Below are 25601 nucleotides of genomic sequence, written 5' to 3' on the forward strand. Positions count from 1 at the left end.
TAGTCCTGAGTCATGAAAAGTTACACTATGCTGTCACAATTCAGAGATGTCCAAAAGAGAAGAGCAGAATGTGATGAAACTGAAGATGTGGATTTCACAGGGCCTGTAGGTTTTGTTAGGGAATTTGAACTGTGTCTGAAGAACTTTAGTCCTAGGATGTTATTTTCTTTTCTTTTCTTTCTTTCTCTTTCTTTCTTTCTTTCTTTCTTTCTTTCTTTCTTTCTTCTTTCTTTCTTTCTTTCTTTCTTCCTTCCTTCCTTCCTTCCTTCCTTCCTTCCCTTCCTTCCTTCCTTCCTTTCTTTCTTCCTTTCTTTCTTCCTTTCTCTCTCTCTCTCTCTCTCTCTCTCTCTCTCTCTCTCTCTTTCTTTCTTTCTTTCTTTCTTTGTACTGGGGATTGAACCCAAGGAGAGGATGTTATTTTCATTTTAAATGACTATTCTGGCTGTAGAGTAAAGATTGGATTGTGGTGGAGACAAAATAGAAGCAGGAGACAGGCTAGGAGGGTGGTGCAGGGTTTCTAATTAGAGAAGATAGCCTCGGGTTAGTGCTAAAAGATATGGAGAGGGGGAACAAATTTAGGAGTTAAAGAAAAAAATCCATGACTTGATAACTCCTAAGATGTGGGTGGTACAAAAGAAGAATAAGTTAAGGCTTATGGTCTGTGCATCTGGGTGGATGACAGTGATTCTTAACTTACCTGGGCAATCTTGGGGAACGGTGCCTATTTTCTAAACATATATCACCGATGGCTGCTTTTGAAGCATAGCAAGTATCACATCTTTAGGATGTTTCTCTTTAAGTAGATTTATTGAGATTTAATTAAGATAAAATAAATTTCACCAATGTTAAGTATACAATTTGGGTGAGTTTTGAAAAATATATGCAATCACTTAACTAGTACCATAATCATGATACAGAACATTTATATCACCCAAGAAATTCCTTCATACCCCTTTGCCCTCTGCGCCTGGCTCTTGCCACTGATCTATTTTTATAGACTTTCATCTAAATGAAAGTATCTTCTGCTTAGAATAATGCTTTGGAGAATGATTCATGTTGTTGTGTAGACCAGTAGTTTCCTTTTATTGATGAGTGATGTTCCACCTCAAGGGTATGCTGTACTTTGTTTCTTTAGTCACCAGTTGATGGACATCCAGATTACTTCCAGTTTTGCCTATTATGAATCTGGTATGCAAATTCAAGTACAAGTCTTTTGTATACACATGTTAACTTTTCTTGGGTTAAGATCTAGGAATTGGGTTATTGAGTTGTAGAGTAAATGTTTCTTTAAGAAACATAAAAAAAAATCAAACTGTTATCCAATGTGGCTTGGTCATTTTGCTTTCATATGAGCAATGTATAAGAGTTTCAGTTGTTCTAAATCCTAGCAGATATTCATTATTTTAGAGATTTTTATTTTATCCATTCTAATGAATATAGCAGTCTCCCTGTGATTTTAATTTTAATGTGCATTTCCCTAGTAACTAGTAATGTTGAATATCCATATATAAAAATATGAACTTTGACCCTTACCTTACCCATTTGCATGAATTAAATCAAAATGGATCATATACCTAAATGTAAGAGTAAAAACTTTAGATTTTCTAGAAGAAAATGTAGGTGCAAAGGATTTGACTTTGGCTCTGAAGAAATTTCTTAAATAGAAAACAAAAGAGGCCAACTATACAGAACAAATTCATGAATTGGACACTAACAAGATTAAAAACATTTGCTTTTAAAAAGATATTGTCCAGTAAATAAAAAAAAAAATCACAAAGTAGGAGGAAATGTTTACAAAATGTGTCTTCTAAAGGATTTTTTTCTAGAATATCTATATTCCATCTATTCTGTTATATAGTTATCTTTTTGTTTGCAGAGGTATTGATAAGAAGTTTATTGTCATTCTTATCTTTGCATCTCTATATATTGTGTCTTTTTTCCTCTAGGTACTCTTTGGATTTTCTATCTATCTTTTGATTTTTAACAATTTTGTTAATATATACCTTGCCAGAACTTTCATTAGGTAAGTTATACTGGTATGTTTCAATCAGTTTTTTTCACAGCTGTGATTAAAAGACCCAACCAAAACAATTATAGAGGAGGAAAAATTTATTTAAGGGCTCATGGTTTCAGAGATCTCCATCCATAGACTGCAGGCTCCATTCCTTGGGGCTCAAGGTGAGGCTGAATATCATGGTGGAAGTGTGTGGCAGAGGGAAGCAGCTCACATGATGATCAGTAAGCAGAGGAAGAGAGAAAAAGACTCCACTCTCCACATTCAAACTATATACCCCATAGCCACATCCCCAATGAGTCACCTCCTCCAGCCACACAACTGCCTCCAGTTACCACTCAGTTAATCCCATCAGGGATTAATGCACTGATTAGGTTAAGACTGTAACCAAATCGTTATCCTCCAAACCTTCTTGCATTGTCTCACATTTAAGCTCTTGGGGGACACCTCACATTCAAACCATAACATTGTATATACATGTTATAATTCTCATCAAATTTGGAATTTTTTCAGCCTTTATTTTTCAAATATTTTATTTTCCAACTTTTATCTCTTCTCTTTCAGAACCCCAGTTGCTCATATTGTAGGTATCATCTTATTTTCCCACTTCTCAACGCGGTTAAAATCGAGTCATGTCTTTTTTTCTGTATATATCTTTAAGTCCACTGATATTTTATTCTACCATATTCAATCTGCTGATAATCCCAGTCAGTTTGCTTTTCATTGGAAATATTACATTTATTCATCTAATTTCAAATTGGGTAACTTTTATATCCCTCCTCACCAGCCTTATGGTCTCCTCCCTCTACTTATACGTTTAACACACACACACACACACATAGCTGTTTGACATTTTTGTTGGCTCATGTAGTAGTTACTTCTGTTACGTCTGGATCTATTTTTACTAATTGACTTTTTCCTCACTGTTGCAGGTCATTTTTTTTTTTTTTTTATTGCTTTTTGCTGTGTGGAATCTTTTATTGGATGCCAGAGAATGAGAATTTTACATTATTGCTATTTAAAAAAAAAAACTTATTATTTCTTTAAATACAAGCAACTTTGTTCTAGTAGGTAATAAAGTTACTTGGAAACAGATGAATATTTTTGAGACATACTTTTAAGCTTTGTTGAGATGGTTCTTCGTCAGCCTCAATTATAAAGCAAACTCAACTCTACTATTAGCAGACACTTTTCTAAGAACACCATTTGATATCCCATGATTGATGATGTCCTCCCACTTTAGCTGGTAAGGCTACACACTGCACTCCAAGTACTGTTTGGTCTAATGCTGTTTGCCTTTCCCCAGGTCCTAGATAGTTTCTTCAAATGCATGTACAAACCAGACCACTGACAATAACATATAGAATTCTCTCACAGTTTTAAGAATATGTTCACAAATTCTTTGCTGTTCCTCCCATTACATGGTGGGACTTAATTCACTTCTCTTGATTATGAGTTGGATATAACAAACCATATCAGATTAATAAGTTAGGGTAGAAGTGATAGCACATCACTCCTGTTATCAGGTTATCGGAATACCGCAGCTCCCGTGTTGGATGCACTATCTCGTTGCCTCTTGGAAATCTGCTCTTGGGGAAGTGAGGACCTTAATTCCTGTTTTGCTTCAGTTGCTATAGCCTATAGCTCTGGACAATTAGTTTAATTGCATTCTTACGAGAAATCTTGAATAAGAATTACCCAAATAAGCTCTTTTTGAATTCCTTACATAAAAGACAATATCATACATGTGTTTTTATTATTTTCAAGAGATACATTTGGGGGTAATGTTTTATGTAGCAATAGTAACTCATACAGACTGTGATACTTTAAAGTAAGCATTGCTGTACCAAAAACCTTAACTGTGAGAGTGGTTTTTGTACTAGGCAGTAAATATCAAGGAAAGTAAGAGTGAAAGACTAGAGCACCTTGAAAAAGCTTTACTTTACATTTTATTCTGAAATAATTTTGGACTAAAATTTGCATATTAATGCAGATATTTCCCATGTGTCCATTATCCAGTTTCTACCAATGATAACATGTTAGGTAACCATAGTACATTATAAAAACTAGAAAATTAACATGACACCGTATTTAAGGAAATTGCAGAACCTACTTGGATTTCATCAATATGTATGTGAGAATGCATTTCTATGAAACATCATATGCAGATTCATAGAACTATAACCATATGACTCCTTTGTGTTTTCTTCTTTTCTGCCTTCTGAAGAGATATATCTACAGCAGTTGTCCTATGCCCTCTCTCCCCAACAACAGTTTTTTGGGTGTATGGTAGGTGAATAATTGTTCCTGTATTTATCAAGTCTACAGGAGAGGACCTAAATTCAAGAAGCTCTACTAAATGAACCAAAACAAGAACTTGCATGCAAACCTGAAAGTGATCTAGATGGTGAGATTCTGAATTTTGAACTGATGTTTTCATGGGGTGGAACTTTTGAGGGCTTTGGGACAGTTTGCATGTGGAGGGAATATAAATAATTTGTGGATTGCCAGGTGGCAAATAGTGATGACTTAAAAAATATATCCACAAATTCTTTAATATGTCTTCTTTGAGTGTGAACTGAACCTAGTGACTTCCTTTATACAAAGAGAAGATAATAGGAGTGATGGTGTGTCACTTTTGAGATTATACAAAAACCATAGCTTCTGTCTTGGATGGCCTCTCTCTCAGATCACTTGCTCTGGAGGAATACAGGTAATTAACAACCCTATGGAGAAGTTCATGTAGTGAGTTGCTGAACTTCCTGCAGAGCCTCTGCCTTAGTCAAGCAGTCTGAAGTTACATGCCTGGTTAGAGTTGGACAACAACCTTGTTGGAGACCCTGAACCAAAAATACCCAGCTTAGGCACTCCTGGATTCCTGACCCTTAGAAACAATGTAAGATGATAACTGTTGTTTTAAACTGCTAAGATTTTCACTCAGCAATAGGTAACTGACACATGCACTGTGCGGTACCCTCCTCTCTGGTATTCTACTTTGTAAATCCTAGCCACCTCACTCTGTTCTCAACTTGGTCAGCTTTTAGGGCTCTGGTTTTTCCTCCCTTGTGCTGAGATCTGGAACCTCCTTCAGGTAGTAAGCTGGGGAAATTAAAGGTATTATTTAATTTGTTTCTCTTCTCTCACAGGTCACAACGCTAGGATGACTGTTGTCCAATGTCTGAAAAGCATTTTACACATTTTGTCTGCTTTCTGATTGCATGTGGTAAAAGTTAAAATCTGATCCCTTTTATTTCATCATGGCCAGAACTAGCTTAAGCCTTGATCTCAATTTAAATGTGACTTTTACCAGAAGTTGATATCCTCATGTAACTCAGTGAAAGGGTTCTTTGTATTGTCTTAAAATTTTAAGTTCACTTTTTGGGGAAGGAGGTTTTAAGATTAACTTTAGGTTGTAAGAGTTTCAATGCCAATGAGGGAAGAGAATAAGGAAGGGTTGGAGGCATTAAAGCCGATTTTTCATATAGAACATTTTCTGGGTTATGAAATCCAGTGTGTGACTACTTTGTGAACAGTGGGTTCCACTTACGCTGATGCTGTGTCATTTACCTCTTCCCCTTCTGTCCTTGCTCTGAGAACACAAAAGCAGTGCTTAGTTGATGCTAGTTATCATCTGGTGACATATGTAGTGACCTGCCTCAACCAGCACATTTTCTTCCAGCTACTCTTTTTTTCCTTGAAGATTGGTAAGGCAAACATAGTTTTGCTTTTTCTCCCTTATTTCACCACACATATTCTACTCACTGCCAAGTCGGGTTAGTCCATTCCTTCACATACACACATACTTAAACCTACCTTAACCAATGGATGCTCTTATCTGCACATCTAAGTCTTCTCTAGCTAAGGGAACAATTTATTTTTCTGCATGTCATTTCTCTCCTAGGCCATTCTCTGTTAGTCAGATTAATCACCTTGATAGTGGCTAACCAGTGCAGTGCTAGTGTTGTACCTCTGGGTTGAGAAATTGTTTAATTGGAGTAAAATACCATGAAGAAATCAATTTTCCATCACTTTCTAAAGTATCTTGGAGAATTTCCTGAGACTTTCTACACATATTTAGTGTAAAGCACTGAATTATGCAGAGTGGTAGAGTATGAAAAATGTTATGCAAAAAAATCATTTCTACCTTTCAAAAATTTGATAGTCTGGTGAGAGAAATAAGTACCCAAATCATTTCGGCTCAAACGTTCTATAAAAGTCTTTGAAATTAAAAAAAAAAAAAATAAAGTATAAGAGTATTTCTATTGTGTGGAAGAGTGAATAACAGAGAAGTAGGCAAACACTTCTGTATTGATTAGCATAAACCTCTTCTTCCATGAAAGACCAGTACGGATTATGTATTATCAGAAGAAAAAGGAACGATGGGAACTTAACATTGGCAACCTGTGATTTTGGTATATTTATCTTAATTGTACAGCTCATATAGTTTAAAGAAATCACAAATACAAATTAATACAAATTATTACAACAAATACAAATTAATATGCATTTCTTCTACAGCTTTACTCCTATTTGGTGGTTGTTAAAATATATGAGAGAAGCATCTTATTTAAGACATATTCCTCTGGTGTAGGTGTTTTATTGAAACTAGCTTTTGATTTTAAGGTTTCCTCTACTTCTTTAAAATGAACTACCTCTCTTTTTGCTTAGGGTTAAGTCTATACGATTGAGTCCCATAGAGAGGCATATAGGTTCCTAAGTAACCTAGGTATTTCTTGAGCATCTGGAAACCACACCCAAGTTACTCCAGGTTTACAGATTTTACAAGGCAAGAATTGGAGACAGAGCAGTCTTGACAAACTCACCTAGAGTGCCTTTGTGTTTGTTTTTAAACTCTGGACAACTCAAAGTATTCTAGGACCCAGTTTATTCAAACAATGGCTTTCCTTTGAAATAAGATCATCTGCCTCCCTTAAAGGCATAGTAGTCACCTTTGACACCAGAAACTGAAGGTAAAACAACAAAGGATGTGGGGGAGCCAAACTCTGGGTTGGAATTAAAAAAAACAACCGATTTGCATTAACTGTCATTTCTAGGTGTATGGCCTAGTCAATGAATTCAACTGGCAGGTTAGATCAATCATTCTTGAGTCTGATGTAGCTGAGGGAGAGATAAGGAACTGCAAAAAAGGAAGAGGGATATTTGGGGTTGAATTGCTGCCCAAAAGGACAAAAATACATTATTGTGTACAAAATAAAGTACAATAGGGAAAATTATCCGTGGCCTGGGATCTTTAGAATATTTAAAATTATCTCCTTAGTCTTACTCCTATTAGGAAGAACTGTGGTGATTGTGTGTGTAAATCAGAGAGAGAGAGAGAGAGAGAGAGACAGACAGACAGACAGACAGACAGACAGACCATATCAGGAGCACTGATCATTGAGGATCAGAAGATAAGGTGGGATAAAGGGCTCTGAGATGTCAGGGTGTCTACTGTCCTGGGACCCTTTGAAGCACACTCTATGACAAATTACATTATCTACAGGCTTTAAAAATTACGAGAGTCAAAGATGGCAAGACAAATGAAAGGCCTTTGGTAAACGAGGCTGCAGCTTTGTGCTCAGGTCTGCACTAAGTTTTGCTTTGTGTGTTGTGCAGCTGGGGGGTGTGGGGGAAGAAATGGACAGGAGGAGGAGCCTGGGTAAGCGGGAGGTAGAAGGAAGCACTGCTACCTGCACACGCCTCCGCTGGGGAGGGGGTAAGGGCAGAAGGTGGGGATGCAAATCCGGCCTTTTGGAATGGCCAATCAGGAGTCAGGAGAGGGAATTTGGGTCCCCAAGCTACCCCAACCCAGCGTTTGAGCACGTGTGCGGTGTTCTGAGACCTTTGTCCCGCAACGTCACGCCTGGCGGGCACCCCTTGGTCCCTTATTCCTGTCGGATCTGGTACATTTTTTTTTCTCTTCTACAGCCGACTTTGCGAATCGTGTCTTCCCCCACTTCACCCCTCATTCATTCCTTTCCGCGCGGCTGCGGACTAGTAGAGCCTTAATACTGGCGTCCCCAGGAGTGTCTGGAGCTTGGCACACCAAGTTGCTGAGACTGGGACACCATCCTCTTCCAGTTCCGCGCGGGTGCCGACAGCGAGTCTCAGCTCGGACAACACAGCACTCCTGCCCGCACCGGCAGTCCTCCCCTTGTCCTGAGGCAGCACCGCCCGCCCTGCGCCTCCGGGCTCTTGGCGAACTGTGCGTAGGTCCTGTGGGGCTCCGGCTCTAGCCCGCTTGGCCTTGGAAATTCCTGCAGCGTCCAGAACACAGAAAATAGACGCATCACCTAATTCGCCAGGGAGCTGGGGCGCTGCGGGGCCGCGGCACTGCCTCCCCCGCTCCTCCCCCACCCCACCCCCGCCCGTGCTCTGGCGGCCTCCGGGAGTCACAGAGCCTACCCCCCCACCCCCCACCCCGGGCAGACAAAGGGCCTGGGCAAATTCGCCGCCCGGCCTCCTAGCGCTCCGGGGAGGCGGCTGCGCCCGCGGTGGATCGCGCAGGAGGCGTGCGCTGAGCGAGAAGCTGCGGCCGCGCGAGCGCCGTAGAGGAAGAGCCGCGAGATGCGCCTGACTCACATCTGTTGCTGCTGCCTCCTTTATCAGCTGGGGTTCCTATGGAATGAGATCGTTTCAGGTAAGTTCTTCGGTGAATTTCCAGCTTCCCTTCCAACTTCCCCAGTGGAGACCAAGAAAACACGGGAGGGCAGGGTTGGTGCAACTAGTGCACAGTGAGCAGAGTTCAATGGGTAGCAATAAAAATAAGCGTGCGGGTGCGAATGAGGGGTCAGACTCGGAGGAGAAGCGCACTTCTCCTGGCCTCACTTTAACTCTGTGAAAAGAGCAGTACCCTCTTGAGTAGTAATGTTTGCAAAGGTACGTTTACAGCGCCTGGAGGACAATTGGGAGGTACGCTCTGGCATATACTTTAGAATCACTTAAATTGTGCTGGAGTCTTTGCACTGGTTTTCATCCACTAACTGTGGTCATCAAACTTTGCTGGCCCACTCCCTCTCCCACCCCCGCATTGTCGCACTTTTATTCTAAAAAAGCTGGGGTCTGTAATCTGATCGTAAGGCATCGGGGTTTGCAAGCGTTTCAGGGGCTAGACGGGTGGTCTCCATTCCTTTCACGTGAGCGCCTTGTATCTGTACGGATTGTGAGTGTAGGAATGCTTGTGCTACGGAACCGCCGCATTTTAAGCCCGGTACTTCTGTCTGCCCTGCCTGCAGGACTGCAGTTCGTCCCGGACCGCGAGGAGTGGGAAGTCGTATTTCCTGCACTCTGGCGCCCAGAGCCGGTGGATGCAGCCGGCGGCAGCGGGGACAGCGCGGACCCAGGCTGGTTGCGCGGCGTAGGGGGCGGCGGAGGCGCCAGGGCGCAGACTGCGGGCAGCTCACGCGAGGTGCGCTCTGTGGCCCCCGCGCCACTGGTAGAGCCAGCGGAGGGCGGGTCGGAGTCCCAGTTCCGACCTCCGCTGTCTGCAGGGGGTGAGGAGGACGAGGAGCTGGAATCACAGGAGCTGCCACGGGGATCCAGCGGTACTGCCGCCCTGCCCTCGGGAGTCCCGGCCTCGTGGCAGCCGCCTCCGGTCCCGCAGCCAGGGCCGTCCCCGTCCCCGTCCCCGCCCCCAGCCCAGCAAGCCGAACAAGACGGTGAGGAGGTGTTGCTGAGGATCCCGGCCTTCTCCCGGGACCTGTACCTGCTGCTTCGGAGAGACGGACGCTTCCTGGCTCCGCGCTTCGCGGTGGAACAGCGGCCAAGTCCAGGCCCGGGCCCCACGGGGGCAGCTGCTCCGCGCCCTCCTGCACCTCCCGATGCAGCCTGCTTTTACACCGGGGCGGTGCTGAGGCACCCGGGCTCGCTGGCCTCTTTTAGCACCTGTGGAGGTGGCCTGGTAAGCGCCTTTCCTCCCCAGCTCTCCACCTTCCCTACTACCTCTTTGCTTCCCCTCCATACACCAAGCTGATTTGCATGCACCTCCTCCTCGTTTTCCATGTATTCCTTATGAATTTTGCCTTGCACAGTACCACCCAGGTGTCTGCATCGTTTGTCTCCAATGGAACATCTCCAAGGTAGACCAGTGAATCAGAAGTCCATTGGATATATAAATGGTCTCCTTCTAGACGGTTATACATTTCTTTCGAACATTATATTAAATTCTGCCTCCTTGTTACTTTTTGACGGTGTTCAACGTCTTTCTTTCTCACTAGTTTCTAAAATAAGCCTACCACGTGGTGTCTTTTAGCAGATTGAAATCAACCAATCTGTTCACTGCTAGAGTTCTTTCGTGTTTGCTCCCCACCCCCAGCTCATCTATTGTCTTACTTTTTTTTTAATGCCTGACTTGAAAGTTGTCAGAACAGTTCCCTAGAGAATTAACACTCTGACAGCAGTCTACAATTTAAACACATCTTCAACCATACTAGACACCTGTTCACTGTTCCCACTGTTCCTGTCAAAGACAAGAGTCCAGACAGTCAGCTGAAAGTCTGACACTGTTGTCTAATGAATGACAATGGAGTTCAGTCAGTATTCATAGGGTTATGGGCTTATAATTTAACATTTTCTCTTCTAAGGTTTACATTTTATTTGACAGTAGTGCCTATTTTTTTTTTTCCTCCATATAAGACAGTGGCAAATTGAGAGACTTATTAAGAGGCTGTAGGGACTGGAGAATCAGAGCTACTTGTTCTGTTAATGTGCATGATTCTTTTTTTTTTCTCCCTGTGTTTTAACCCAGGGTTTGGTGAAATTACTGCCTTCCATAAGTTGACCTTTATTTTGTGTGTGTGTATGTATGTGTGTGTGTGTGGGGGGGGAGGCTTCAGGGAGTAAAATATATATAAAATAAAATTTACCATTTGAACCGCATTAGGTGCAGGTCAGTGGCAATAAGTATATTCATGTTGTTGTACAACCCTTCTCACCATGGCCTTTACTGTTGGTTTAAGGCAAAACTCATAAAATATCACAAATGCCTATGTAAATTGTGGCTTCACTTTGCTCTTCATACTGGGCCATTGATGAAATCCACAAGAATGAATCTGAGAGCAACTTGCTCATTTGGAGAAAAACCCAATAGCAATGAATAGCAGAAACTATAAGCACAATCAAAGCCATGAAACGTAAAATGATGATTAAAAATCCAAATGAAACAAATTTTTTTTTTTTTTTTTTATCTCTGACCCTCTAAGGTTCCATAGTCAATTGATTAAATTGCTGGACAGGTCCATATTTTACTAGATTCACAGAATGGTGAATATTCAACTATGAACATTTTTTGGCATAAGTGAATTAAAATGGCATGGAAAAATTACATGAAAAGTGTTTTCAAATGTTTTCTATGGAACTAATGTTTGAAACTTCACTGGGGAAAACATTTTGTGGGCATTACATTGTCCACTAGATTTTTGACCAGGGATTAAATAATTACATATAGAAAATTCCTGGTGTGGTAAGGAACAGGAGGGGATAAAGTATTTCACTGTGTTGAAATGTGGGCTATTGGTCAGATTTTCCAAATGAGCTATGTACCCTCTCTATATACTTAAGGGACCAAAGTTAGAATTATGAGTAGGTTTTGCAAAGACTGAATAGGAGTTTTACATACCTCCCTGTTTTTCATGTTGTATTTTTGCACACTTTTCCTATTAGCCACATATGTATATGTTCTGAACTGGGAAGTCTTTGTTATTGAGGAAAACTGACATTGCCAGCAGTACAGTATAGCAGTCAGACTTTGAGTAAAATGTTAGGCAAATAGCCAAGAAGTGTGGTTTGTTACTCCAGACTATGCCATGCCAGGCCCTTTCACTTATGAGCTGGTGGATTAGGAAAGAGAGAACATGATTTGTTATCTAGACTCTGGTATTGTCTTGCTCCCTGATATTGGAAAGTTCTTTACCTTTCCCATAAGTAAGAAGTAAGAATTAGATGATTAACTTAAAGAATTGAGTGGCCAATTTAGAATCCTATTAATTGATGCTAAAATATCTGTTGATATCAGACCTGAAAAGTCTCATCTGCTAGAGTATTGGCTTTCTCTCTCTGTGTTACAGATATGAATAGGGAAATATAATAGGTTGAGGTATGTGCAAACATAGCCTTGGTGAGTGCCATGATGTGGCAGTACTGTCTTATACTCTCTTGTTCCTTTCTTTTTATTTCTAAAACATTGTAAGATGTCTAGTTTGTAGTAGGCACTGAGTAAAAGTCACTGAATATTAACAAATAATGCATAAAGTACTTTATTACATTTTAAATGATTTAATTTATTTTTTTGAAAAATATATATATAAATAACAAGTTCTATAAAACAGTGCAATAATTATGTTTGCTCACTATTAGCATAATAGCTCAAACAAAACTCACACACACGTCTGTCTAAACTCTGGGCCAAAGTAAATATATCAGTACCTACTTTGCCTATGATTGCATGCATAGATTACTTATTGAGGATGATAAGAAGTGACTACTAAATCCATTACCACATTATCTACTTAAATTGAGTTGTATACTTTGGCAATCATTTTGATTAGTTATTGTGTAAATTCAGTTTTCTTCTTTCTGTCTCTTTTTTTTTTTCCTTTTGCAATTTACCTTTTTTTTTTTTTTTTTTTTTGATACCAGGGATTGAACACAGGGCTCTAAACCACTGAGCCACATTCCCAGCCCTTTTTATTTTATTTTGAGTCAGGGTCTTGCTAAGTTGCTTAGGGCCTTGTTAAGTTGCTTAGACTGGCTTTGAACTTGTGATCCTCCTGCCTTAGCCTCCCAAGTCACTGGGATTATGGGTGTGTGCCAGGCTGTAATTTACCCTTTTACTTGAATCAAAGTACTCTAGCTGCAGCGTGTTTTGAAGAATTAAATGTTTTAGGACCTCCACTTTGGAAAAGACACTGTAGCAAAAACCAGTGTGAAAGCAGGTGTCAGGACAGGGATGGGGGAAGACAAGCTAATAACAAGGTGAACAAATGGAATCCATATCTAAATGAAAAGGTGAAAATGACAGACTGACCCCATACGTGTATCTTCTTCATTCAAGCCACATTTTAGAAATGATAGAAAAATATTCTGGACAACTCTAAAACAGTATTATAAGAGGATGCCATGAATACATCAGACATTTTGAATATCTCCTGAATGACTGAAACAGTTTAGCTGGGATTAACAGAAAGCATACAGACATAAGAAAACATCTGTGCATGACGGGAGCTGTGCCCAAGTGCTGCCGTGCATCAAGGAAAGGGAGTAGTGCAGTAAGCAGAATGGAACCATATAGCAACAGTGGAATTTGCCTTTTCTGACATCCACTTATGCCAAGTAATTAGTGGAAGCCACATGTGTGTTTTCCTAGGCAAGAGGAGAGAACAGAGGCAGATCTTTCCTGTCACCATGTTGGTGACACCCAGGGTGTAGAAAGTATCCATTCTCTAAGGATGACCTATTGTTTCCTTGTAGAATGAATGGTCCTATCTGTAACTAAATAACTGGAGTGGAGTTGAGTAACCTGAACTAGGCACAAAAGAGGTGAGCCAGAAGCCAGAAAAAAAAGGATGAGCCAACAGCCAAGAAGAACACTTTTAAGAAAATATATCATGTAAGAAAGAGTCAACAAACACTGGTTAATTATTACACGAGGCAACAAAATTAATAGGGTAAATAAAATACTGTACTAAGACTACTATGCTCAGAAGGGTAAGAACCAATATGTATTTATGGAAAAAGTTTAAAAACCTAGCAACTTGCTATCCATAAAAATGTTTTGATACAATAGAACTGAAATTGTATGACTATTAGAATTAAAATTTTCTAGGAGAACTGAAAGGTAAATTTGTGACCTAGAAGATCAAAGCCAGAAATTATTTCAGAATGTAAGACAGGGCAGGGGGCTGGGGGTATAGCTCAGTTGGTAGAGTGCTTGCCTTGTAAGCACAAGGCCCTGGGTTCAATCCCCAGCACCTCAAAAAAAAAAAAAAAAAAAGTAAGACAGGGCAAATGGATACAAAGTATGAAAGAACAGTGGTAATCTATGATTCATAGGTAAAAATTCCTCTAATAACTCCCTTTAAAAACTCAGGTAAAGGTAAAATTTTTAAAACACATGCAGTTGTATACTACCTAGCTTAACCAGTCTTTGGATATGAGGCCAGATACTTGGAATGCAGGTCAGGTAGATGGTATTCCAGGTGAATCTTACTCAGTGTACACTAAAACTAATTTGCAATATGGGTTTCTGTACTTAACATTAAAATTTTAGAAAAATGCAAGGCAGTTTATGTGGAGAATCCTGGATTTTGAAGATCTTTTCAGTTCTTTCTCAGTTGCCTAGTCTCAATAAAATTACAGCAGTTTTTCTTCAACTGTCTTATTTTCTCAGAATTTTCATAGAAACAGATGTATTTTGCACTCCTATTTCATTTGCTTTAAAATTTAGTATTTGATTAAATCATGTAATTACAAGGTGTTGGGCCTTCATGCATTCAAACAAATATAGCTGAATGTTGGTAAATATACAGGCCAACTGGTAGGAATATGCGCAACAAGACTGGGGAAGAGGCTGCTAGCCTTGAGTGTTGGGCTCATTGACCTATTTTACAGGTAGAGTGTAGAGTGTTTAATTCAATGATTTGAGTTGTATTGGTTGTTATAACCAATATTGGTTAGGTAGAGATTGATACTTTTTTTGGGGTAACACCATCAATTTATCAAGAGATAAATTGATCATTGACCAATTACCAAACTCAGCATGCTGCAAAAAAAGAGAGATCCAAATTTTGAAACCATGACAGAATAATAGGAATCAAAGACACAGAGAGAACCCTACTAGTTTAATAAGGAGAGATTACCTATAATGGGACAAGTGTTGGTTGACTTTTGAGAATTGAGTCAATTGGATGACTGGAGCATCAACTATCTCTAGAGTTCAAAGAAGTGACTTTGAACCCTGGATTCAACTTGACTACCATTCACTCCTGAGTCCAAAGTGAAATTATTTTCAAAATAAGGACTCAAAAGTTTATCACACATAAACCTCCAAAAATGAATGCAATGAGTAGTCTTTTTCAACACCTGTTCTCCATTTATACTCAGTGTTGAATTCTAAAGATAACCAGGTTTATCCAATTCTAGCATGTTGATCTGAAGATAGTTAATGACTTAACAAATAAATAGGTATATATAAATTCATAGTTTTAAAAATTTCACACAGGTAGCACACACACACATACACATCAGGTTATCACAAATGAGTTCATGAAGATATTCCCCTTTTCTAGTAGTACTTTCCTTCCAATCTCAGTATGTGCCATAATTTACTTAATTTATTTGGTGTTAATGAACATTTGATTCTAATATTCTCCAATTATGAACACTGCTAAATATACAGAATTCTTTAGATATGCCACCTTACCTATGTAATTTTTATCAAAGGGTTTGTGTATTGGTAATTTGTGGAGATACTGCCTGATTGTACGCCATGGATCTGGTACCTACTTATGCTCTCAGGTCAGTAGATTATGAGAGTGCATCTTTTCCCTGTGATGGCTAATATGAATGTTATTAAAAAGGTTGATCTTTATCAAATCTAATAGGCAAAAAATGTTATCTGAAGGTAGTTTTAATTTATATTTTGTTGTTATTGGTGAGGTTGAATGTCTTCTTATTTCTTATGCTTTTTATTCCCATTTCCTGAATAATAAAATTGTATTAGTCAGCTTTTAGTCACTGTGACCAAATGCCTGAGAAAAACAACTTCATGGGGGAAAGGTTTATTTTGGCTCGTGTTTTCAGGACTTTCAGTCCATGGTCAGCTGACTCTTGCTTTAGCCCTGTGGCAAGACTGAAACATGGTGAAAGGGCATGCACAGGAAAGCTGTTTACTTCCTGGCATCCAGGAAGGAAAGGGGATGGGGGAGGGAGAGAGGAAGGGACAGGTAGAGAGAGAGAGACAGAGCATGCAAGCATGTGCAAGGAAGATGACCAGGGACAAGATATACCTTTTCAGGACATGCCCTAATGACCCACTTCTTTCATCCTGATCTCACCTCCTACAGTGTCCACTGCCTCCCAATAATGCCACAAAATTATAAACCTATCAATGGAAGAATTCACTGATGAAGTCAGAACCTTCACCATCCAAGCGTATCTTCATTTCTAATTCCAGAGTTTTTTAAATATTAGTATTTTAAAAGACAAATGTGAATTGCAAAGTAATGCTTGCTGAATATAAAAAAATAGCAAAATACATGTCATGTATAATCTTAACAGAGATAAACACTTTTAACTTTGTAGTGTTTATCATGAAAAGGGAATGAAAATTTCAAATGCATTTTCACATTTTTCCAGATTATTGGTAAACTAAAGAAAACACATTGTATCAAATATCATTTTTGGTTCATTAGATTGGCACAAATTATGTAGATTGAGAATATCCAGTGGATATAGTTGGAGAACACTTATTTAAATAAATTAAAGGGGTATGAATAGCAAAGAAGAACTCAAATTATTACTGTTTGCCGATAACATGATTCTATATTTAGAGGATGCAAAAAATTCCATTGTCAGAAAGCAAATTGGGACTCTTTTACAGTATATACTGAAAATTTAAATGTACTTATTTGTCTCTTCAGCAGTTTTACTCGTAGGAATCAACTTTAGAGGAACACACATATATATGGAAAAGATTTATGTATAAGCTATTTATTGAAGCATTTAGAACATCATCAGTAGTAAACCAGTTATATCCATACATTGTGCTGGAACCCAGAGAACAAAAAGAGAAATAGTTCCTTGCTTCAAGGTATTTATGTTTCAAACAAACCGTTGTTCTAGCCTTCTGTGTTCATCATCGTTCTTTTAGTAAGTGCTCAGTGCTTATTGATGAAATAACTGACCTTTAAGCGAGTATCTTTAAGACATTCCATAGTTTTCCAGTGCAACATTTAGAATGGCATGGATAGCAGAGTCACACGGAGGGGAGGCTTCTGTCATTAGAGTGGTGCCATATGAAGATACTCTCCTCTTACTTAGGAAGCTATACAGTGTATTCTGATAAACAGAATAACCATACATTCTGAATAAGCAACTTTCTGCGTTAAAAGTTAATAAATCACCTGATCATTTATTAATCTATGTTTCAGTTGCCTGAGAATTCTGTCAAGGGCCAATTTTACAAAAAGAAGTTTTATTTAATAATAAATAATATGCTTACTTATTTAAGGCTTATTAGCTAAATCATAAGCAAAGCATAATTTTCACATAAGAACATCTTTGTGGGAGTCTGAAAATATATTTTGTGCAACACTAAAATAAAGCACATTGATGTTGAGCTCGTATACAATTGAATGTTTCCACTTAATTTCAGTTACATTTTTTATCTCAGCTAATGTCATGTCTTTACATTTGCTAAATAAAGAATGATCAGAGGAATTTCAGGTTCCTTTGGGAAGAAGGTTAAATTAGAGAAGAAATTCTGATATATTTTGGGACAATGGGAGAACCAGTAGTCCCTCTTGGAATGATTTGGGGAATTTCCTGAAAAGAAGTTTTAAGGTTACCTTTGCCACACAAGGGCCATAATCTGATGCAGAGTTCATTTAGGGTGCAGCTACAGTGAGCACATCATCTTGTCTCCATTTCATCTTTATTCCGGTGCCAAACACTAGACTGAGAGAAGTGAGAAAATGGGATCGCAGCCATTCTAATGCTACCCAGATACTTTACAGAATTATTTCATGGTGGTGTTGGGAAAACCCTTGGGTATTAGATAGTTTAGTATTTGCCTTTTCCAGAAAGTGAAACTTAATTTCATTTCCTAATTAATACGCATATATCTGCGATAAATTAACTGTTTAACCAACCTTTAACTCAGATGATGAAGGAATAAAGCTGATGAACTCAGGCCAGTTCTGATCTTTTTAAATTCTTCTGCTTTCTTATTGCTTTCCATTGGGGGGGGGGGAGACAGAGAGAGAGAGAGAGAGGGAGAAAGAGAGAGAGAGAGAGAGCACACTGTGTGTAGATATCTAAACATTGTTTTTTCTTCATAAGCACATTTAAAGTTCCAACATAAGGATGTTTACCCAGGAATTTTTTTAGTCCCCTTACCTCAGCCTGACTGTACCTAAAATAAATGACCACTTGAAGAGTGTGCTTACATTGGCAGCACTTTGGGCAGGCTTGATACCCTATTTGTGAAAATGTGCTATGTAGACACCTGTATCAAAAACATGGAAGTAGTGGGCAGGGAAAGTAAGGGTTTGCTGAGGTGGAGATAGCTGGTCATTTTCCATTAAAAGTCAGAATTCCAGCTTGAACCTCAAATCCAAGTACACATTTAAAAAGAATCTGAGGTAGTTCTTGGGCAAAAATGTGAGGTCAGCCATTCCAGTGGTTCTGAAAACTACAGAACTCAGGATTGTTAAGGAACCTTTTTGTATCCTCCAAACTCTGCACCCTAGAGATCTTGCATAAATTGTTAATGCTTTCCTTCTCTCTCTTTCTCTCTCTCTCTCTCTCTCTTAGAGTTATAATAAATTGGGATACTTCCTGTCTTTACCTTCTAACATTAAATTAACCCTGAATCTACTCATATGTCATTAAACTAGAATGAACTTTGTGGATTTCAAATTATTCATTAATAGGCTCTATACATGAACTGGTTGGATGGTAATACAATGGGGTGATACAGCCAGTATGAGTGTTTTTCTACTCTTCAGAGGCAAAGGAAGAGTTGAAATGTGGTTTCCATTCTAAAATCTGGAGGTAAATAGAGCTAAATTATTTCAAATCGTCATCAATAGTTTTATGGGTAACATAGCAGGAGGTTTACTCCAGCTGTTTCACAATAGTTATTATAACAAATTAAAATTTATCATAAACTAAGGATGAAATATGTCTGCAGAGTGACAAAACCTACTAGGCCACCAAGTTAAAATGTAAATAAATGAAGACTGAGGCACACTGTAGAGAAATATTTGAAAATCAGTGGTGAAGGCAAAATTGTAAGCTCTTGTGGGAACTTATCTAGGCTGGAATGTCAATCCGTGTGCTCAGGTTAAGAGGATGTTGGAAATGCATAATAATTAAATAATAAGCTATCTCAAATAGCAGAAAGGAAATAACAGGTCTTGTCTACTGATTCACATTCTAAGACAGGATGTCAAGAGTCCTATGAAACTTGTTAGATTTAACTGTCAAAAGAATTACCATACTAAGACGGGGAGACAGGCATGCCTTTATAATAGCTAATCAAATTAGTGCATTTGGTTTATCTCCATTATAATTTGGATTCGAATTTATATGATAGTAACTAAAATGTGCCAGGTACTTTTATTTTAACATTATTATGTTACCAGCAAATATTTCAGTCTGTTTAACTTACAGATAAGCAATTAAGTTATTAACACAGGAACTTATGTATAATAACATGTCTGGGAACTTTATGGAGTTGTCTGACTCTGGTTGTGTCCTTGCAAAGTAAACCAAATTTCAAAATTTTATAACACCAAGATAGAAACTCTGAATAATTTATTATGAGAATACAAATCCTATAAACCATAATTAACTCCATATAAATTTTGAGTAATTCATTATGGAAAAAGCTGTCTTTTTAAAGTTAAATTATTTAGTGCCCTATTTTGTTCACCAACAGGTAATTCCCATATCTTTATACATTTTCAATTAGAATTTCATTAGTGGTTCAATTTGAATTTTAAAATAGGTGGTTCCATTTAGTAATATTCTAAAAATTATGTTGATATTTTAAGATAAGGTAGAAATTTTTCTAAATGCAGCCTAATTATTTCTCATTAGTAAGATATATTCATGGATATGTAAAGTTAATTTTTCTGGGGTAAATCATTATTTAAAATGTAACAATTTGAAAAGGATATTGTGAATGCTTTTTGGGGAGTTGGGGATTACTGAGGATTGAACTCAGGGACACTCCATCACTGAACCACATCCCCAGCCCTATTTTGTATTTATTTACAGACAGGGTCTCACATAGTTGCTTAGTGTCACACTTTTGCTGAGGCTGGCTTTGAACTCATGATCCTCTTGCATTGTGATTACAGGTGTGCGCCACTGCCAGAGCACTCACCCATTTCAAATGTGCAGTTCAAGGTATACGTTTACAGAATTGTGAAACCACCCTCACATTTCAGTTTTTAGATATTTCTATGAACTCAAAAAGTCCATTGTACCCCACCTCTCTTTTTTTTTGGTGGTATTGGGAATTGAACCCAGGACCGTGTGCATGCTGGGCAAGCACTCTACCAACTGAGCTATATCCCCAACCCCCATTACACCCCTTTGTAGTCATTGTTTTCACCCCCAGCTTCAAGCAACTCTATTTTCTGACCACAGAGAAAACCATTACATATCATACAAGTATAATCTTACAAAATTTGGTCTTTTGTTTCTGATAATTTCATTCACTTCTCATTATGCTTTGGGGTTTCATCCATGTGGTGGCATGTGTCAGTAGTGTGTTCTCATTTCTTGACAAATGTTATTTCATTGTCTGAATGTACCACATTTTGTTTAGCCCTTTATCAGTTGATGGGCTTTCGGCTTACTTCCATGTTTTGGCCAGTATGAATAATGCTAATATAAACATTTGCATACAGGTCTTTATGTAGATATATATTTCTGTTCTTCTGGAGTGGATACATAGGAGTGAACTTGCTAGGTCATATGTTAGATCTGTTTTAATGTTTTAAGAAATTGCCAATCTGTTTTTCAAAATATTGCAGCTTTCTGCATTCCCACTAGTGATATATGAGGGTTCAAGTTCTCCACAGTCTCAACAATACTTAACTGTGGTCTCTCTTTCATTATTGATATGTTTGTGTGCATGCAGTTGTGTTTCCCTAGTGAATAACTCTGTTGAGTACCTTGTCATGTGCTGAATTATAGCTTATTGATATTTTATCTTTGATAAAATGTCTGTTCAGATCTTTTGTCCACTTCTTGATTAGTTCTTTTTTACTATTTTGTTTTGAGAGATCTTTATATACTCTGGATATAAATTCATTATCAGATATATAATTTATTATTTTTTTCCTATTCTACAAGTGTGTATTCATTTTCTTAGTGGCATCTTTTAAAGCCATTTAGAATTTTGATAAATTCAGTTTTTAATTTTTTTTATGGAATAGTCTTTTGGCATTCTAAGAATACTGTGTCTAATTGTGACACAAGGACATTATCCTGTATTTTTCTATGATGATGTTCATAATTTCAGTTTTTACATTTAAGCAATGACTTTTGTTTTTGTGTAAGAGTTTTAATTAATCTCTTTGCAGATATATACACAATTGTATCTCAGCATCATTTGTTGAAGAAGATATATTTTCCTCACAGAATACCTGAGCATTTTTGTCAAAAACAAATCGATCCTAAATGTAAAAGTTTATTTTTGAATTAACAGCACTGTTGTTTTGAATTATATTTTATGTATTCATATATACATAAGTTAGTCTCACTTATGTAGCTTCATAATGTTTTTAATTCGGGAAATTTAAATTCTTCAGTTAGGTTTTCTTTTTCAGGATTGCTTTGGCTGCTTGGAATCCTCTGCATCTCTATATAAATTTTAGAATCAGATTGTCAATATCTGCAAAGAATCTGGTGGAATGTTGATAGAGATTATGCTAAATGTAAAATTCAATTTTGGTAGAGTTCCCATCTCAAACAGTGCAAAACTTCTTGGTTTCTCTGAAAAGTGTTATTACTAGAGCAGTCATTAAGGGATACTTGTGAATACCCTAATGAATAACAAGAAATGAAATTAGCCCCTGACACCTGATATATTTAAAATGATCAATTTCAAACCATTGACACTATTTAAAATTCTTAAAGGATTCATAAGAGTTGAGAAATTCAAGACACTCACTTGGAGGTATACAAATAAGGTTCATAAAACAGGAAGTCACACACTTCGTGTCTTCAGAGGATCTGGACATGAATCCAGGTATTAAACTCCATGATTTTTTAATTTGACCCACTGATGTGAAAAAGACCATTAGGGTCAAAGATCAATGAAGCAGAAATAAATACAGTCTAAATCAACCCTTCTAGGAAGTGGATTTAAATTACAAACATTCACTTAGATTTTCTCTACATGTAAGCATGTATTGAAGATTTTTATGTAAAATTTATAAATTTATAAGATTGTTATGTATTTAGTTAAACAGAATCCCAGATTTCAGTATAGGACCTTTTAGTAAAAACCTAAACAATGTGCTCCCTCTGGCAATGTGAATTTTGAGAGAATGTCTCCAAATTGCAGGAGTTGTGATTGAGAAAAAGTTAGGGAAATAAAAGGCCCATTGATAGTTAATCTAATCAGCATTAATTTAATAATGATATAAAGAAAACTAGCAAAGGATAGGAATACTATATATATAGTATCCTCCCTCTTTACTTAGGGCTTTACTTTCTGAGGCTTCTATTATCTGTAGTTGATCAGTTTGAAATATTAAATGGGTTATTCCAAAAATAAGCAATTTGTAAGTTTTACACTGTTCACCTTTCTGAGTAGTATGATGAAGTCCCTCACACCCAGGACACAAATCATCACCTCTGTCCAGCGTACCCATACCTGTGTGTGTTACCTACCCTGTTCGTCACTTGGTAGCTGTTTAGTGTATCATATTGACTGCCACAGAACCACAGGACTTGTGTTCAAGTAATCCTTATTTTACTTAATAGCAGTCCCAAAATGTAAGAGGAGTGTTACTGGGAATTTTATTACAGCATTTTGTTACACTTGTTCTATTTTATTATTAGTAATCACTGCTAATTCTATATTGTACCTAAATTGTAAATACAATTGTATCACAGTATATATAGGGTTTACTACTATATATAAACTGGTTTCAGGCATCCTCTTGGAGTTTCGGAATGTTTTTACAATGGATAAAAGAGACTACCGTTCTGTACCATTGGTCTAAGTGTCTGTTTTGGTGCCAATACTATGGCTCTGTAGTATGATTTAAGGTCTGAAATTGTGATGCCTCCTCCTTCAGTCTTCTTGCTAAGGGTTTCTTTGACTATTCTGGGTCTTTTATTTTTCCAAATGAATTTCATGATTGCTCTTTCTAGTTCTGTGAAGAATGTCATTGGGATTTTAATAGGAATTGTGTTAAATCTATATAATGCTTTTGGTAGTATGACTATTTTGACAATATTAATTCTACCTATCTAGAAGCATGGAAGGTTTTTCTGTCTTCTAAGGTCTTCTTCAATTTCTCTCTTCAGTGTTCTGTAGTTTTCATTGTAGAGGTCTTTCACCCCTTTTGTTAGATTGATTCCAAAGTGTTTTATTTTTTGAGGCTATTGTGAATGGGGTAGTTTTTCTAATTTCTCTTTAAATAGGTTAATCACCGTCCTTCAACAGATGAATGGATAAAGAAAATGTTGTATATATTCCCAATGGAATATATACCTTAAAGAAGAATGAGATGATGGCATTTTCTGATAAATGGATAGAACTGGAGATATCATGCTAAGCGAAATAAGCTAATCCCCAAAAACCAAAGGCCAAATATTTTCTCTGATATGTGGATACTAATTCACAATAAGTGGGGGGGGGGTGCTAGGGAAGAATAGAGTTGGTTTAGATTAAATAGAGGGAAGTAAAGGGAGGGGAGGGGGTGTGGGGGGGAAGGTAGTAAAATCAATCAGGCATTTTTACCCTATGTACATATATGATTACATGACCCGTGTGATTCTACATCGTGTACAACCAGAAGAATGAGAAATTATACTCCACATATGTATGATGTGTCTCATAGTGCATTCTACTGTCATGTATAATGAATTAGAACAAATAAAAAAGAGACTACTATAGTTAATTACAGTAAATAATTTCCCCCATTTTAAAGTTCTCACAAAGAGGTATTTCATGGAATTGAACATGTCTTGGAATTGACAACACATGACATGAAAGGAAATATGGTTGTGCTGTCATTTCAGGAAGTAAACATTTCTGAAGGTCTAGTAGCAATTGTTGTCATGGAAAAACTTGACTTAATAAGTGAAAGAGAATGCTGTCCAAATAGTTATATCGAGTCTCTGATTTGGGGTAAAAATATATAGAAATATATACAGGAAAGGAAACTTTGTTTATTTTAATGTGTTTGAATTTCTTTTACTGAAGTTGACCATAGGTCAGGATTAAATTAACTTTATCCTGTAAATCTTAGATTTAGTTTGAACTTAAAGGGACAAAGTGATGTCCAAGAATTCTATTAAGAGAGATGCTTTGGAGTAATCAGAAGAAAACAGACCAGACATAAATACACATGTCACTTAAAAGCCAGGCCTTTGCTAGTAAAATGGTAGGTTAGCTTAGAAATAGATTGCTAATTTAATTCCCATGATTGTTTATTTTGAATTTTCTGTTTCTGTAGTTTCTTTCTCCTTTTCAGGCCCAAGAGTTTACATGGTTTCTGTGAACTGACACAGCCTTCCATAAGGAAGGTAGAGTCATGAAAGGGGTTAGTGGGTGGAACGATAAAGAGGAAAAGTAAATCCAGGGATGCATACTTAGAGTATGTTTTAAGCTTAAAAATACGGAAACCCCTTATTTCCATTTGAAATGCTTTGGAATAACATGTTAAAATGCCCTTGGGGACAGCCTACCACTGCACATTAATATGGTTTAAAAGGTCTCCAAAGCATTTGCCTATAGTTAGCTCAGTTGTAGTATTTTAGTAAGTGTTCTAATAACTTGGCTGCTCTTTCCTTTGGCTGTGGAGTCTCCACAAGTGCTCAGTGTCCAATTTGTGGGTCTTTGGTCACATGGCCTTACGTGTTCATGTTCTGAACCTATTAATAACTCACCATAGGCTTGTAAGAGAATACATCAGACTCTATATTGGAACTGCATAATCAACTGTCTACTTAATCCTTCTCTCATTTCTTTCCATTACCTCCTCCTCTACAAGATACCCATTCAATTCTGTACTCAGTGCTTATAATCACTCCTGTTCCTGTTACTCTGAAAGGCAATTCAGTAAATTATATCCTGGAGAATTAAAAAAAAAAGCGAAAGAAAATAATGTAGAACTGGAACAATAATATAAATGGTTATAACCATAATAATAACAGATTTATAAGGTACTTCAGAGTTTCTAAACTGTATTTATAAATTCTTTAGGCCACAGTTATGACTGCACATTTTCTAGAAAACCAGTGACTTTTTCGAAGATATGCTTCTGTGTCTCCTTTTATATAAACTACGTTGTATTTTAAGGACTCTAAAGAATGTTGGCTATATAGGGAAATATATTGTGATTTTTTTTTTGTTGTTGTTGTTAATAAAATAGTGCCCTGTAATTTAGGCTTCTTCCATAGCACAAATTGAGTTTGGACATGCTTATTTTATATTTTAATGTTTAGGATACTCTTTATATCATATATTTTGAAAGTGCTAGTACAATTTACATATATGAAAAAGTATAGTTTCCTGTATCATTGCAGTAATAGATCATACATGACAAGATCCATACAAGTGAGGAATGGAAAAAGTAACAAATTATTTCACTAATCACACATCCAAGGCCAGGTA

At 37.6% G+C, this 25601-nt stretch overlaps 1 protein-coding gene across 3 annotated transcripts in view; it reads left to right on the forward strand.

Annotated features, from left to right (window-relative positions):
* The first annotated feature begins 8450 nt into the window (after window positions 1-8450).
* Window positions 8451-25601, forward strand: part of ADAMTS19 (ADAM metallopeptidase with thrombospondin type 1 motif 19) — a 303272-nt gene continuing 286121 nt past the window's right edge. For all 3 annotated transcript variants that reach the window (XM_079145927.1, XM_079145925.1, XM_079145926.1), the window contains exons 1-2: window positions 8451-8654; window positions 9250-9914. In XM_079145927.1, the coding sequence (XP_079002053.1) occupies window positions 8582-8654; window positions 9250-9914 (738 nt within the window). In that variant the 5' untranslated portion in view covers window positions 8451-8581. The remainder of the gene's footprint in view (window positions 8655-9249; window positions 9915-25601) is intronic.

The sequence above is a fragment of the Sciurus vulgaris genome (assembly GCF_902686455.1).
Source record: "Sciurus vulgaris genome assembly, chromosome: 6".
Taxonomy (NCBI): domain Eukaryota; kingdom Metazoa; phylum Chordata; class Mammalia; order Rodentia; family Sciuridae; genus Sciurus; species Sciurus vulgaris.